The following is a 14,591-nucleotide window of genomic DNA, read 5'->3' on the forward strand; positions in this document are numbered from 1 at the left end:
ACAGGCGGATAGAGGCAGCGGAGGACGGCGGCATGGGATCGATTAGAGCGTATGGGGCTGGAGGATGCCCCAGGTATGTATAACATCTTTTTCATTTTCCCGTCTCAGGTTCATACCTGGTTCCCTTTAATGCCTATTCTTGAAGGCTTCAGTGATTAGTATAGTAGTATCCAGATCTTTATAGACATATTGTGAGTATAGCTTATATGGTATCTGTGCTGCAGCCAAACAGCTGGTAATAGAATAATATTTTCAGCTTAGTGCTGTATCTTCCTTAGCACAGCGTTATAGAAGATGATGGCGCTATATAAATCATTAATAACTCTTCCAGCTTGATTTATTTCCTGCAGTTAGATCTGGTACTTTCATTCCATAAACTCACATTCTGCAAAACAAAACCGAAATCCCCAGTGCTGTGCAACCAGCTGAATTATACATGACTGGATTTATGCTGTAATTGTAAACACACCAAGCTAGAACATTTAAAAAAGAGAAAAGGTGAAACTGGGGAGGTGCTATTCCAGCATACTGCATATAGATGGTGCTGTTGGCTTCTGTACAGTGTACACTATATGGCTGTCATTACTTTTGTAGTTGCACACTGCCATCTACAGGCTAACTTCAGTAAGGACATTACTGCAATATTCCCCATTATGTTGAGCCTGTTGCGTGAAGCTGGTGTACAAAATGGAGTTAAAATAAGAAACCCAACAGCCCGTTCCTTCATTTGGAAGTTTGAATTCTTTTTTTTTTCTGTAATGTTTTTCATTTATCCAGGTTGGGAACTTAAACCCAGGATTGAACTTCATTCCTATCAGTGTCTGACCACCCCCTTTCCCACCAGAAATCTTTAGCTTTTCTCAAATAGATCATCAGAGGGGGTCTGTATGGCTGATATTGTGGTGAAACCCCTCCCACAGTGTGATGTCAGGACCAAGGCTCTGACAGTTTGCTGTCTGTGAACCTCATTGCATTGTGGGAAATAACAGCTTTTTCCAACTGCCAAGCAAGCAATATCTCCCTCTGTGCATAGAACTCTCAGAAAGGAATATTCTGTACAGATCACCTGGCAGAACTAAAGATGTCACTACCAAATTTCAGAATAAATATCGGGGAGAAGAAAGGTTTTACACATTAATCAGGCAAACACTGATTAAATAACCTATAAAGCCTGGTTCACATTAGCGTTCCCTGTCCGGATTCGCCGGGCCGGATCCGGACCGTATACTGTACAAACGGAACATACGTTCCGCATACCAATGCAAAGGCTATGCGGACGTTCACACGTGTCCATTCCGTACAGTACGGAGCCGGATCCGGACTCCAGACACTTTTCCAACATGCGCTATTTTTTGGGTACGGATCTCCGGCCCACGCACCCGGACCGGAGCTGGACCGGAGCCTGACAGCACCATCCGGAACACAGAAACCAAAGGGAAACGGAAGGCACAGAACACACTGCCTACAAACACCTGACGTTCTACCCCACTTCCTATGCGTATCCAAGCGGCCATTTCGGATGGGGACACATGGGCCAAGCATGTCTGGAGTGGAGCAGCAGTGACAGACGTGCTGGAGCTGTTTGGCAGAATGTCGGAGGTGGAGGTGAGGCCTACAGCGGAGGAACCTGATTCTACAGGTGCACCTTCTGCTGACCCCAACATTTTTTTAATTTAAATTTCGCTATTTTTTGCCCACGGATCCGGATGGCAGCCTGATGCATGCTTGATGCAAACGGATCGGATCCGGATCGGAACCGTACGGTTCCGATCCGGATCAGGTCCTGATCCGATCAGGATCCAGTCCGTTTGCATGGCAAAACGCAAGTGTGAACGGGGCCTAAATGAATATTGTAAAAAGAAAAAAAATTCATTTTCGATCGATTTCATGACAAAAGTGGATCGAAATTAGCATTGAACCGGACAGTAAATTGCGGTTGATCGGATGCAGTGGTAGATTGACTGCTCATGGCGTTGCTGTGTATCAAACAGTGCAGTGTTGCAGTTTAAAAGACTTTTTCAATAGATTTCATGGTGAAATCTATTGAAAATCTGTGTGCAGTGTATGCCTCTCTGATCAGATTCAGAACAGGGAGAGATTGATCTGTTTGCTACATTGGGCAGAAATCTATGCACTTATGGCCACATTTATGATGGGTGCAAATGATTCAAGTTTAATAACAATAATTGCGCTGGTGTTTGTTTTTCTTCTTCCCAATTGCTGTATACGCATAGCCAGCATCCCCACAAATGCAAGGATCTGGCTCCTCCCAGTGAAATGAGTCGGTCATTCTAGTAGTGAAGATATAGGTATGATAAAGTAGCAATATACATTGAATCCAGGTTTACCTACATTTGGTTCTTCATCTTCCCTCTCACAGGTTACAGATTTTGGTTTTGCCAAGAGAGTGAAGGGTAGAACTTGGACGCTGTGTGGAACTCCAGAGTATTTGGCCCCAGAGATTATTCTTAGCAAGGTAAGCTGAGATTGTCTGTTATGGTCTTCTGTGCTCAATATGAGCAGCTATGGCCTCAGCTGTGATATTTCTTCATGACTGGAGCTGGTTTCTTCATTAATTTGCAGTTTAATTAGGCTTAATTCTCCCAATGTGTTTGATGCCTATATACAAGTCTACTTGCTTTCATTCTGCTCCTGAAAGAACGGGCCAGAGGAAAGGGAAGCTTATTTTTTTCTGAAGGGGGGAGGGACCACATATATAGAAGCCTTAGAGCAGGGGTGCCCATTAGGTAGATTGCGAAGGACTTCTTGATAGATCCTGACCCCACTACATTTTCCATTCTGTATATACAAGTGTGCCCCTAAAATTGTACATAGGTAGATCATTTTGACTTGCTAATTTTTCAAAGTAGCGCAAAAGCCAATAAAGTGTGGGCACCTCTGCCTTAGAGGATACAGAACTATCTAGTTTGAAGGAAAAAAACAAACATGCATGCTCATCATGGTTGGGCCTCATTCTCACTGCAGAAAAATGTGGGGTGTTTTCTGAAGGCGAGGAAAATGAGAAATCTGATATTGAATGCATTCTATGTTACTAATAGGATACGTTCACAATGTCAGTCAGAATGTGAATACAACGCTCATAGAGATTGATTCATCAAGCAGCACAGCTTAATGAGCCATAGTGCGCCTTATGCACACCTTGCACAGCAACGCTCACTGCCATAAAAGGAGTGTGCCTTCCTTAGTTACGTGCATTGCTTCCTTAGCAATGCACGTAACATTAACTGCGGGTGGCCCTGCTTCTGTGAAGTATCGTTACCGCAACACTTCACTCGTGGGCGTGTAAATTAATACAGTAGCGGCCGCGAGTGAAGTATTGCGGTAACGATACTTCACAGAAGCAGGGCCACCCGCAGTTAATGTTACGTGCATTGCTAAGGAAGCAATGTGCGTAACTAAGGAAGGCACACTCCTTACGTGGCAGCAAGCACTGCTATGTAAGGTGTGCATAGGGTGCACTACTGCTCATTAACCACTTAACGACCAGCCAACGCCGATAGTCGGCGGCTGGCCGCAGTGGTATTTCCATGGAAACGGCTGCTCGTTCGAGGAGCCGTTCCATGTCAGTTCACGGAGGGAGTCTTCGTGAACAGCCTGCGAGCCTCCGATCGCAGCTCGCAGGCGAAATGTAAACACGCGGGTAGTAAATCCCCAGTGTTTACGTCGCACGTAAAGATCGGCTATCCCCGTCCTCTGATTGGCCGGGGTTCGCCACCGTCTGATAGGCTGAAGCCCATCAGAGGCGGTACAGGACGGATCGCCGTCCTGTGCCGCCCACAATGAGGAAAGGAGGGAGGGGGGAATATCGCTGTGGGGGGGGGCTTTGAGGACCCCCCCCGCTAAACACCGCAAGCCGGCGGCGATCAGAACCCCCCCCCCAGCAGGACATCCCCCTAGTGGGGAAAAAAAGGAGGGAAGTCTGATTGGCCTGCCTATTACCTGATCTGTGCTGCAGGCTGAAGAGCCCACGCAGCACAAATCATTAAGAATCAAGCCGATCCTTAAGTGGTTAAGCTGCGCTGCTTTAGCAGTGCTCCTTGATGAATCAAGCCCATAAAGAGGACCACAAATGCAAAGACCTTCCACAAATGGGACGTTTTGCTGCAAATGCACCCCCAAATTGAAAGCAGTGGGAATGGATGGTTTCCGCTCCAAATCAGATGATCGACGCATCAAAAATGTTCTCCTGCCCCCTGGATTTTTGGTTCTATTGCCGCTGTTTGCTCCACTGCAGGGGATCGGTGACTAGAAGAAGCACAGGACACCTCATTGTGAAAAGAAAAAAAAATGGGAATCCCGCTGCAGCAGGGAAAATTCTCATTGATTCATGGCGTACCAATGAGAATCCTCCCTGTTGCTAGGTAGGATTCACATTGATTTTTTACAATTTAACAAGGAAGCCTCATGTGGATGGAAACGGCAGGTAATGAGAATTATCTCAATGCATCCTGAATGGATGTGCTTATCGCACAGTCTCCACACCCCCCGCGTTTGCGTTGCAGTGTGAACCAGGCCTTAACCTTTAGAACCTCACTGGCATGCGAGGGGTGGAGCTTCAGCACAAGCTGGTCCCACCGCCGATGCCGGGTCAACTCCTTGCTTTAGTGCGAGGAGACACGGACCCTCCGGAACCCAGACACCTCTTCCCCTCGCCCAGCAAACCAGAAATAATTAAATGCTAATGGGGACATGGGTGATTGGGCGGAAGGAGGGGATAGGAAAGGGTTAACTGAAGCAAGCTACTTTCTGTGTATATGTTACGGCCAGAACCCGAAGTTTGGCCAGAACTAGAAGTGGCCGGCCACTTCGGGTTCTGGCCGGCCAATGCGCGAACTGGCCGCTGCGCTGCGGCCAATGTGAGAAATGAAACAATTCCTGTAAGGTTTAATGTGATGTTGTGGCCGCAGCGCAGCGGGCAAAATGTATCACACATCTTTACTTTATTCAATGGCATTAAGCCGCCCGGCTTTTTCCTCTGCCTCTCTCTCCTCCCCCCCCCCCCGCCTCTCTCTCTCCTTCTCTTATGGGCAGCCGGGCGGGGGACACGCGTGTCCAGGAGAGTCGTTCCTCGCGGCAGGAGAGCAGAGCGGGGAGGCTGCAGACATCGCTTCTGCCAGCACCCGCTCTGCAAGAACGGCAGGATTCCCCTGCCGCGACGAACGACTCCGGAGGGACACGCGTGTCCCCGCCCGGCTGTGCCCATAAGAGAAGGAGAGAGAGAGGCGGGGGGGGGGGAGGAGAGAGAGGCGGGGGGAGGAGGAGAGAGAGGCAGAGGAAAAAGCCGGGCGGCTTAATGCCATTGAATAAAGTAAAGATGTGTGATACATTTTGCCCGCTGCGCTGCGGCCACAACATCACATTAAACCTTACAGGAATTGTTTCATTTCTCACATTGGCCGCAGCGCAGCGGCCAGTTCGCGCATTGGCCGGCCAGAACCCGAAGTGGCCGGCCACTTCTAGTTCTGGCCAAACTTCGGGTTCTGGCCGTAACATATATAAACATCTCTTGATTGATGAGCCTTTCAGATGCATCTCAGACATGGCTGGTAGAAGGAGATGGGGCGTAACGTGAGAACAGCTTCAGCACTCTTATGAGCTCTCTTCAGTCTGGATGGACATGTGAGGTTTCATTAAATATTTACACAGGTGTCTGTCTGCTTCAGGCCTCACACTGAAAGCCCGGCACTATATGCATATTATATCAGTTCCTCAATATTTGGTTCCTCCTCCTTTGTGACAATAGCTGCTATTTTTAATAATCACCATCAAACTGTCATTGCTAATATCCAACCTCTTAAAATCCTGTACCAAATTACTCAGTAGTGTATTACAGCAAAGTCCCCGGGGACTGTGTTTTAAGGGGTTTACGGTTGCTGGGCATGAAATACTTACCGAGTGTCCAGCGCGGTCTTCTAATCGTCCAGTAGCTCCTAGAGGCTTTCTGGCTTCCATGCACGGCTCCACGCATGTCACGTGACCCAATGAGGGTCAGGTGACACGCAGGGAGCTGTGCAAAGATGGTGCCGGAAAGCTGCTAAGAGCTACAGGATGGTTAGATGACGGCTCTGGACACCGGTGCCAGACACAGGGCACTTTACTGTAATTCAATAGGTTCTTTGGAGACCAGCATATCCCAGAAAGAGACACCAAAGCACAGGAACAATGTAGATATGTTGATGGTCTTCCTGATGTTCAGAAACACAAAACTGGGTGGCCAGAAGTTGTAACCTTGTATTTTCTTTTCCGGTTTCCTAGGGGTATAATAAGGCTGTGGACTGGTGGGCTCTGGGGGTCCTGATTTATGAGATGGCTGCAGGTTATCCTCCATTCTTTGCAGATCAGCCAATTCAGATCTATGAAAAGATTGTGTCTGGGAAGGTAAGGGACATATTTTCCGGCTATCCTCACTGTGTCTCCTCTCATTTGTTCCTTGTTTCACTCACTGGTCTCTTTGTCTCCTGCAGGTACGCTTCCCTTCTCACTTCAGCTCTGATCTGAAGGACCTCCTCAGAAACCTCTTGCAGGTTGATCTTACCAAACGTTTTGGAAACCTGAAGAATGGAGTGACGGATATCAAGGGCCATAAGTGGTTCAGCACCACAGACTGGATTGCAGTCTATCAGAAGAAGGTACGTAGCCTCCAACCAGGATATATTGCCATCATAATGTGAAAGTAGTTCATAAAATTGGCCTTTTGCTTAGCTTATCTAATGAGAGCATTAATCCATTGGTGGAATCAGATGGGTACGTTGTAAGTATCCTGGGTCACTTTATGCCCGCCAGATGTGACACTTTTCACTGAAGTCCATGGAGAGGATCGTGTTATGTTGGTGCTCAACTGCTGTCAGGATGTTCACCATGCATCTAATAGCATCTCATTTTGGCCATGGATTAATGCTAAGATAAGTCTTATCTGAGGCTCCTTATTTATCTTACACCTAAAAGGGTTATGCTAGGAATAAACCATGCGTTTTTTTTGGCAGATAGACGGTTCGATAATTTCCGACACTTCCGATCTTACTTTTCAATCGTTTTTCCACTCTATTTCTAATAGAATTGAATGGAATTTGATAAGGAAAGATAAGCTAATCGAGCGAAAAAACGAATTGATGATCGAACGGTAAATCGACCGAAAAAACGCATCTTGTATTCCCAGCATTAAACAATTGACCGAGTACTTGTAAGGCCTTCAGGCCTTCTCTAGTGACAGATTGCTTTTACAGTTGGACTTATGCTTGGTACTCCCAATGCAATTTCCTGACCGACCGACCGACTGGAATCGGGCTTTTATTTCCGACATGTCTGATCATCTCCCAATCGGTAAAGTGATTGAGTGAGTGATCACCCATCGGTCAGGCAGGAAATTGCATTGTGTGTACCCAGTAATAGGATCTGGTCCCACTTGTTCCAGAACACGTGTTAGCAGCGGGAGCCGGTGGCCTGGCTGTAGCCGGGGCAAATGTGCTCCCCCTATACGCTATATGAAGGAACGCATCTGTGCGCCCGGGATTATACTTCCGCGGATCTGATGCAGTGTGAAGTCTGAACGACTCCTGTTTATAAGATAGAAGCTGTTCACTGTGGAGCGCAGAATGGACAAAAAACACGCCTGTTCCTCCACTTAAGTGAGAACAGAGGTGTAAGCAATACTCTGACCGCTTCTCAACAGAACAGCTGGAATTTATTTTTTTACTGCTAATTCTTCCTTGCAGGTAGTTGTGTTGAAACCATTACAAAACTCTAGTGAGTTATGACATATCTGTTAAGGGATAACTGTCTTTCAAAAGGAATCACTTGTTAAAGTAACTTTAGGTGTATTGGGGTAAATTTTATATTTTTATCTGTAAACTCTATTAATAATAATAATAATAATAATCCGAACATTTATATAGCGCTTTTCTCCTGTCGGACTCAAAGCGCTTAAGAGCTGCAGCCACTGGGATGTGCTCAAGAGGCCACCCTGCAGTGTTAGGGGGTCTTGCCTTGATCTCCTTACTGAATAGGTCCTGACCCTAGCCAGGATTCGAACCCTGGTCTCCCATGTCAACAGCAGTGCCTTTAACTAGTACAATATCCAGCCACTGTGCACTATCCAGCCACTATTGTTCGCCTGGGCCGGTTTATATGCAGTAAACTTTACTTTGTGTCACTCAAAAATGTTTATTTTTGATGTTTTTGTCTCAGGTGGAAGCACCCTTCATACCGAAATGCAAAGGCCCGGGTGACACCAGTAACTTTGATGACTATGAAGAGGAAGAGATCAGAATCTCCATTACGGATAAATGCGCCAAAGAATTCTCAGAGTTCTGAAGAGCGCACTGAGAGAAGGAGCCATTACTTAAGACTTCCCGTGATCAAGTGAGACTGATGGAGAGAACGCCACTGACCGGCACACAAACTTCTCCTTCCCCTTCACACTCCCCACCTCCTCTAGCTTTTTTTTTTTTTTTTTTTTTTTTTTAGTGGTGCAAATTCACCTTGAAGGCCATCTTATTTTATCCTGGATCTGGTGGTGCTGGAGATGCTCCATTCTCTATCGTCCCTAACCCTACTCACACTTTTGCTTCTCTCCTTGACAGATCTAAAGGGGCCAAGAGAGTGATTTAAATGTGAGTGGTTCTTCATGGGTGGAGTCAGAACCATAGGGGCAGGCTGTATTCCTCTTGAACGAGGCCTATATATTTTTTTTTTAACCATTTTCATTCAAACAGCTTGGCTACTGGTTTTTAATCCTTTAGTTTACATGGTTTATAAATAATGAACTGTTTTAATCAGAATTTTTTTCCCACCAATTACTGTTTCGTGTCCCAGCTTTCCCTTTTCCTAGGATGACTTTTAAACTGAAAGTGCCAGTTTTTACCCTCCCCCTTCCCCTCCACTCCCCATCCTCACAACACTGTTTAGATCACGTACCACATTTTTGCCTCTGTATTAACCCCTTCTCCCATCATTGATGCCATAACCCTTGTCTGATAGGTCCTTGTTGGTTAACATAAGACATTTAGCCAAATATCTGCAGTGCCACATTGGGCAGCGTACATTTCTGAAAAGAACCTGGTGGCAGTTAGTTTGGTTCTTTGGCTTCAGCAGGTCTGATGGTCTTTGGGTATCATCTCACTGGACAGTACTTCACCTGTCTTAGTCAAGTGGGACTTCTGACCCTGTTATAACATTTCTATAATGGTATCTTAAAGTCAACAATTTTGGGAGCATACAGAAATGAGGCAACCGTGATCTCTTGATATGACAGCTCAGAGCTTTGATATTTGTACATGCTGCTTCTTTGTTTTGGACAAAGGGACAAGTCGTAGTCCTTCCTTCTAATATTTCGAAGCTTGTTGCAGCTGATTCTACAGAGTGTGTTATTCCAAATTCCATAACCCGTGTTAAGATCAAGCAAACAGACAGAGATCATCTTCTAAGTCTCATAATGCAGATGTTTTAAAAATATGTAGTAGGCCAAGAATTTTTCTTCTGTCCAAAAGTGGGTTCCATCGTGTTTCTTGTACCCTCCTGCAAGCCTTTGACTGAAGGGATAGAATTTTGTAATATGACTACCAGGCTTGTTGAAGGTCTCTTCCAGTCCACTTTTGCACTACAAGTATTGTCTTATTCAAATTAGTGGATTTTGTTCAATGTTAGCCTTTCGTAGCCCATCATCTAGGAAAATGGGCAATATATATGTATATTTATCTCCAGCATAGACATTGCTGTGATATTGTCTTGGTTTGGAGACTTTAAACCGCCTCCCGCTAGGCGGATTCATACTTGTTACTGAAATCTGTTTCCAGTAGAGCACAAATTTGAAGTTTATGTCTTGAGGAAGTTTCGAGAACTGGAGGAAATCTGGTAAAAACGGGACCGTACAACTATGTGGGACCCTATATGGAGGGATGCTTGTATCCAAATCGTTGTTTAAAATTCACCTTTTGGGGTTACTTACCTTAATTATCAGATATGCCATGTATTTTAGTAGACTCTCTCCTGGAGCCGGTTGTTGTGGTCCTAAAACTGACTGATTGTTGGCTTTCCAAAAACTGGCACATGGGGGGAACCATGGTAAAAAAAACAAGGCACAGATGCCAAAACCACCGAATTCGAAAGAGGAAGTGCTTCCTCTGTTGACGTGTGGCTTTTAAAGCCGTACCCCTTCTATGGTTTATAGACTAGGGTCCGGAGTTTATCGCTTGGTGTTATATATTCTGCAGAGCTATTTATTTGATCAGAAGTAATGCCAAGTCCCCAGCTGTGCTGCGGCATTAAGTACTTGAGTCGGGAGGGTCAACTTTAACATTAAATAAGGGCCATTTTAAATCCAGCGAGAAGGCACGAAATGGAAAGTGAGACTGCACCTAGTTTATGCTTTGTTGTGAAAGGGCGCAGTTTATTACAGTCCTTGGTGGTGAGGGAAGTGGGATAATTTGGGGGCAGATCTGTGAATTTCAACTGCGTTTTCACTTAAATAATACATACATATATATATATATATATATATATATATATATATATATATATATATATATATATATATATATATATATATATAATATATATATATATATAGCGTGCACACACTGACACACATTCACTTCTTACATGTGTTATACTGTAAACATTTGAGAATTACCAATAAAGTTTTGTTTAAAAAAAAAAAGTAAAGATCTGTGCTTCATTTTCTATTGATCTTGCCTTCCATTTTCTTCTGCCAAATGAAGGTAGATGCAGACGGAATCCGCCCTTTGTTTTTGACATTCCTTGGGGAACAGAAGCACCAAGATTTCCACTTCATCGCCCTCCATTTTGTCACTCTCTTCCAGTCACATTTAGCTTAATGGAATACTGTTCAACAGTGCAGGAGTGGAGAGTGAGACACCTATGAGATAGGGGCTAAAGGTATGCTGAACCAGGCTCTTGAAGGGACTCTGAGCAGGACCCTAAAAATCCAAAATTAACTTACCTGGGGCTTCCTTCAGCCACTCGTATTCTGTAAGATCCCTCAGCGTCCACTGGTGATACTATGCGCACCCCTCCATGCGCCCACCTCTGTGAGCGTTCTGTGCTAGCGGCTCTGTTAGGCCGGCGACTTCGCGAGTGTTCTGCGCATGCGTAGTTCTCAAAAGAATGAACCGCTTATGCACAGAACGCTCACAGAGGTGGACGCATGGAGGGGTGCGCATAGTTGCACACACTCCCTTGTGAAGGCCTAACGGAACAGCCAGTGGAAGAAAGGAGGGAGCCGAGAGGATTCTGGGAACCTCACGGACTACGGGGGGCTGAAGGAAGCCACAGGTAATTTCAATTTGGCATTTTCAGGTCTTCTAATTTCTCAAGGACAAAGGGCCTCAAAAAACTGGACACCCAAAGTTTTGGAAGGGGGTGGGGCAAAGACAGCAGCGCACATATAAAGTGTGTTGTAGGTAAGCCTAATTTTTTTTTTTAAAGTTACATTAATGGTATTTTCAATAAGCAACCTCTCTGAACAGTCTGTATGAGCAGCACGTTATTTTATTTGAACGCCATCTAGTTACTCATGGCCATGTAAGGGGACTGCACGAGGTCTAAGCATTTAAATGCTTAGAAATCTTCCTACCAAGCATTGCGGTCAGAGGGAGGAGGTGTGGCTAAAAGGTGCTGCAGCCACACTACAGTATATACACACATGGGCACCAGAGGTTCTGGACTGAGCCAAGGTCTCTTTAAATGAACGGACACCCACAGAGAAAGTACGGACCGCCCATGTGTGCCTTGTTTTGTATGGACAGTTGGCAACCCTGACTGAGCAACTACTGTTCAAGAAGTGCTTTTGTATATTTAGAAATGCCAGAGAATCCCCCATGGAGAGATGGCCTAGACCAAAACACATCAGAGCAATCAGATTTTCACCACCTCCTGTAAGTGACAGTGACAAAGGAAAAAGGTAATTTGTAGTGGATTTCAATCTGGGAGATACGTACATTTTGTATGTATTTTAATTTTTTTTGCAATTGTCCTTTTTAATCTCCTGCTGCTGGACTCCGATCTTCGATCTTGGAAATGATCTATTGGACCTGAAATTTGATGGGAAATTGCATGATGTGTACTAGGTATAAGTGGTGGGTGAATCTACAAGGCTGCAACTAGCCAAACCTGAAATGACCATTTACATCTTATTTAGCACATGACGGAAAGGTCGGTATATGGCCTCCTTTCCCCGACCGCTGATAGGCAGTAAAATGCCTCTCAGACTCTCTCAACTGATCACTGCTGCCTGGTAACTGCTTGATGCTGCATGATAACTGCTCATTTCTGCGTGGTAACCGCTTGCTGAGCACACAGCTCAACAGTTCGTGGAAAGGAGGCCTAATGCTGGGAATACACGTTTCGTTTTTGCCTTCGTTTAAACCTTCGTTTCGATTGTGCCTTTTGTCCTTTTCGATCCCGAAATAATCGACCGTACGGTTAATATCACCACCCACGGTTTCGTTTTTTTTTTCGATTCTGATGGTTTCGTTTTTCCAATGATCGAAGGCTGCAAAGAAACGAAACGTAGTACAGGGACGGACGGCATAAACGAATATATAATCGATCTGAACAGCCATCAAGCCTACCAATGGCTCGATTAGATGGATAAAGAGAGATAATATCAAACATGTTCGATCACTAGTCGTTCGTTTTTGGGGTCTATTAATCGAAACTATAATGAGATTATGACTATTTTCACATACGTTTTCAACACTCGATTCGTTTACCGAACGAATCGAAGGCTAAAACGAAGGCTAAAACGAAACGTGTATTCCCAGCATTAGGATTGGGATCTAACTTTTTGCTTTAAAGTGAACCCAAGGTGAGAGTGATATGGAGGCTGCCATATTTATTTCCTTTTAAACAATACTAGTTGCCTGGCAACCCTGCTGGTCAATTTTGCAGGATGAGTGTCTGAATCACACCTGAAACAAGCATGCAGCTAATCTTGTCAGTTCTGACAATATTATCAGAAACGCCTGGTCCGCTGCATGGTTGTTCAGGGTCTATGGCTAAAAGTATTAGACGCTGAGGATCAGCAGAACAGCCAGGCAACTGGTATTGCTTAAAATTAAATAAATATGGCAGCCTCCGTATCACTCTCACCTCCGGTTCACTTTAAGGTGTCTTTTTTTTTCACGGACAGTTGAACTGTGTGCTCAGCGAGCAGTTACCAGGCAGCAGCGAGCAGTTACCAGGCAGCAGCAAGCAGTTACCAGGCAGCAGCAAGCAGTTACCAGGCAGCAGCAAGCAGTTACCAGGCAGCAGCAAGCAGTTACCAGGCAGCAGCAAGCAGTTACCAGGCAGCAGCAAGCAGTTACCAGGCAGCAGCAAGCAGTTACCAGGCAGCAGCAAGCAGTTACCAGGCAGCAGCAAGCAGTTACCAGGCAGCAGCAAGCAGTTACCAGGCAGCAGCAAGCAGTTACCAGGCAGCAGCAAGCAGTTACCAGGCAGCAGCAAGCAGTTACCAGGCAGCAGCAAGCAGTTACCAGGCAGCAGCAAGCAGTTACCAGGCAGCAGCAAGCAGTTACCAGGCAGCAGCAAGCAGTTACCAGGCAGCAGCAAGCAGTTACCAGGCAGCAGCAAGCAGTTACCAGGCAGCAGCAAGCAGTTACCAGGCAGCAGCAAGCAGTTACCAGGCAGCAGCAAGCAGTTACCAGGCAGCAGCAAGCAGTTACCAGGCAGCAGCAAGCAGTTACCAGGCAGCAGCAAGCAGTTACCAGGCAGCAGCAAGCAGTTACCAGGCAGCAGCAAGCAGTTACCAGGCAGCAGCAAGCAGTTACCAGGCAGCAGCAAGCAGTTACCAGGCAGCAGCAAGCAGTTGTGAGAGTTTAAGAGTCATTTCACTGCCTATCAACTGCCCGTGGAAAAGAGGTCTAACGCTGGGTACACACTTTGAGATTTCCCGCTCGATTTGCGGATCAATTCGATTATTTCAAACATGCTCGATTGGATCTCGATTGTTCCTGCCGTCGATTTTGCATACTTAACATGAAAAAAAAGATCGAAATCCAATTGAGCATGTTTGAAATAATCGAATCGATCCGTTCGATCCCGCGAATCAAGCGGGAAATCTCAACGTGTGTACCCAGCATAAGACCTCTCTTCCACGGGCAGTTGATAGGCAATGAAATGCCTCTCAAACTCACAACTGCTCACTGACTGGTAACTGCTTGCTGAGCACACAGTTTAACTGCCCGTGGAAAAAAGGCCTAAGGAAGAATGACCCATGTCACAGGGAAAAAAATTGGATAACAAATTTGGATACAATTCATTGGTAACCGATACAGCTGATTGCACACGAGTCATTTTGAATGTAAGCTTCTCTTTATTCTAAGGCCTCCTTTCCACGAACTGTTGAGCTGTGTGCTCAGCAAGCAGTTACCAGGCAGCAGTAAGCAGTTATCACGCAGCAACGAGCAGTTACTAGACAGCAGTTGAGAGAGTTTGAGAGGCATTTCACTGCCTATCAGCGGTCCGTGGAAAGGAGGCCTAAGGGCCCTTTTGCACTAGCAGGTGATAGGCAGTGAAAAGACCGTCAACTGCTTGCTGCTGCCTGGCAACTGCTC

The 14,591-nt window shown here is 45.6% G+C and overlaps 1 protein-coding gene across 5 annotated transcripts in view; it reads left to right on the forward strand.

Moving 5' to 3' along the window:
* The window catches only part of LOC137562814 (cAMP-dependent protein kinase catalytic subunit alpha), a 120,271-nt gene extending 111,784 nt beyond the window's left edge, over positions 1-8,487 (forward strand). For all 5 annotated transcript variants that reach the window (XM_068274529.1, XM_068274530.1, XM_068274528.1 and 2 more), the window contains 4 exons: positions 2,381-2,476; positions 6,277-6,399; positions 6,486-6,650; positions 8,206-8,487. In XM_068274529.1, coding sequence (XP_068130630.1) covers positions 2,381-2,476; positions 6,277-6,399; positions 6,486-6,650; positions 8,206-8,331 — 510 coding nt within the window. In that variant the 3' untranslated portion in view covers positions 8,332-8,487. The remainder of the gene's footprint in view (positions 1-2,380; positions 2,477-6,276; positions 6,400-6,485; positions 6,651-8,205) is intronic.
* Positions 8,488-14,591: the final 6,104 nt, after the last annotated feature.

This window comes from Hyperolius riggenbachi, chromosome 3, assembly GCF_040937935.1.
Source record: "Hyperolius riggenbachi isolate aHypRig1 chromosome 3, aHypRig1.pri, whole genome shotgun sequence".
Taxonomy (NCBI): Eukaryota; Metazoa; Chordata; class Amphibia; order Anura; family Hyperoliidae; genus Hyperolius; species Hyperolius riggenbachi.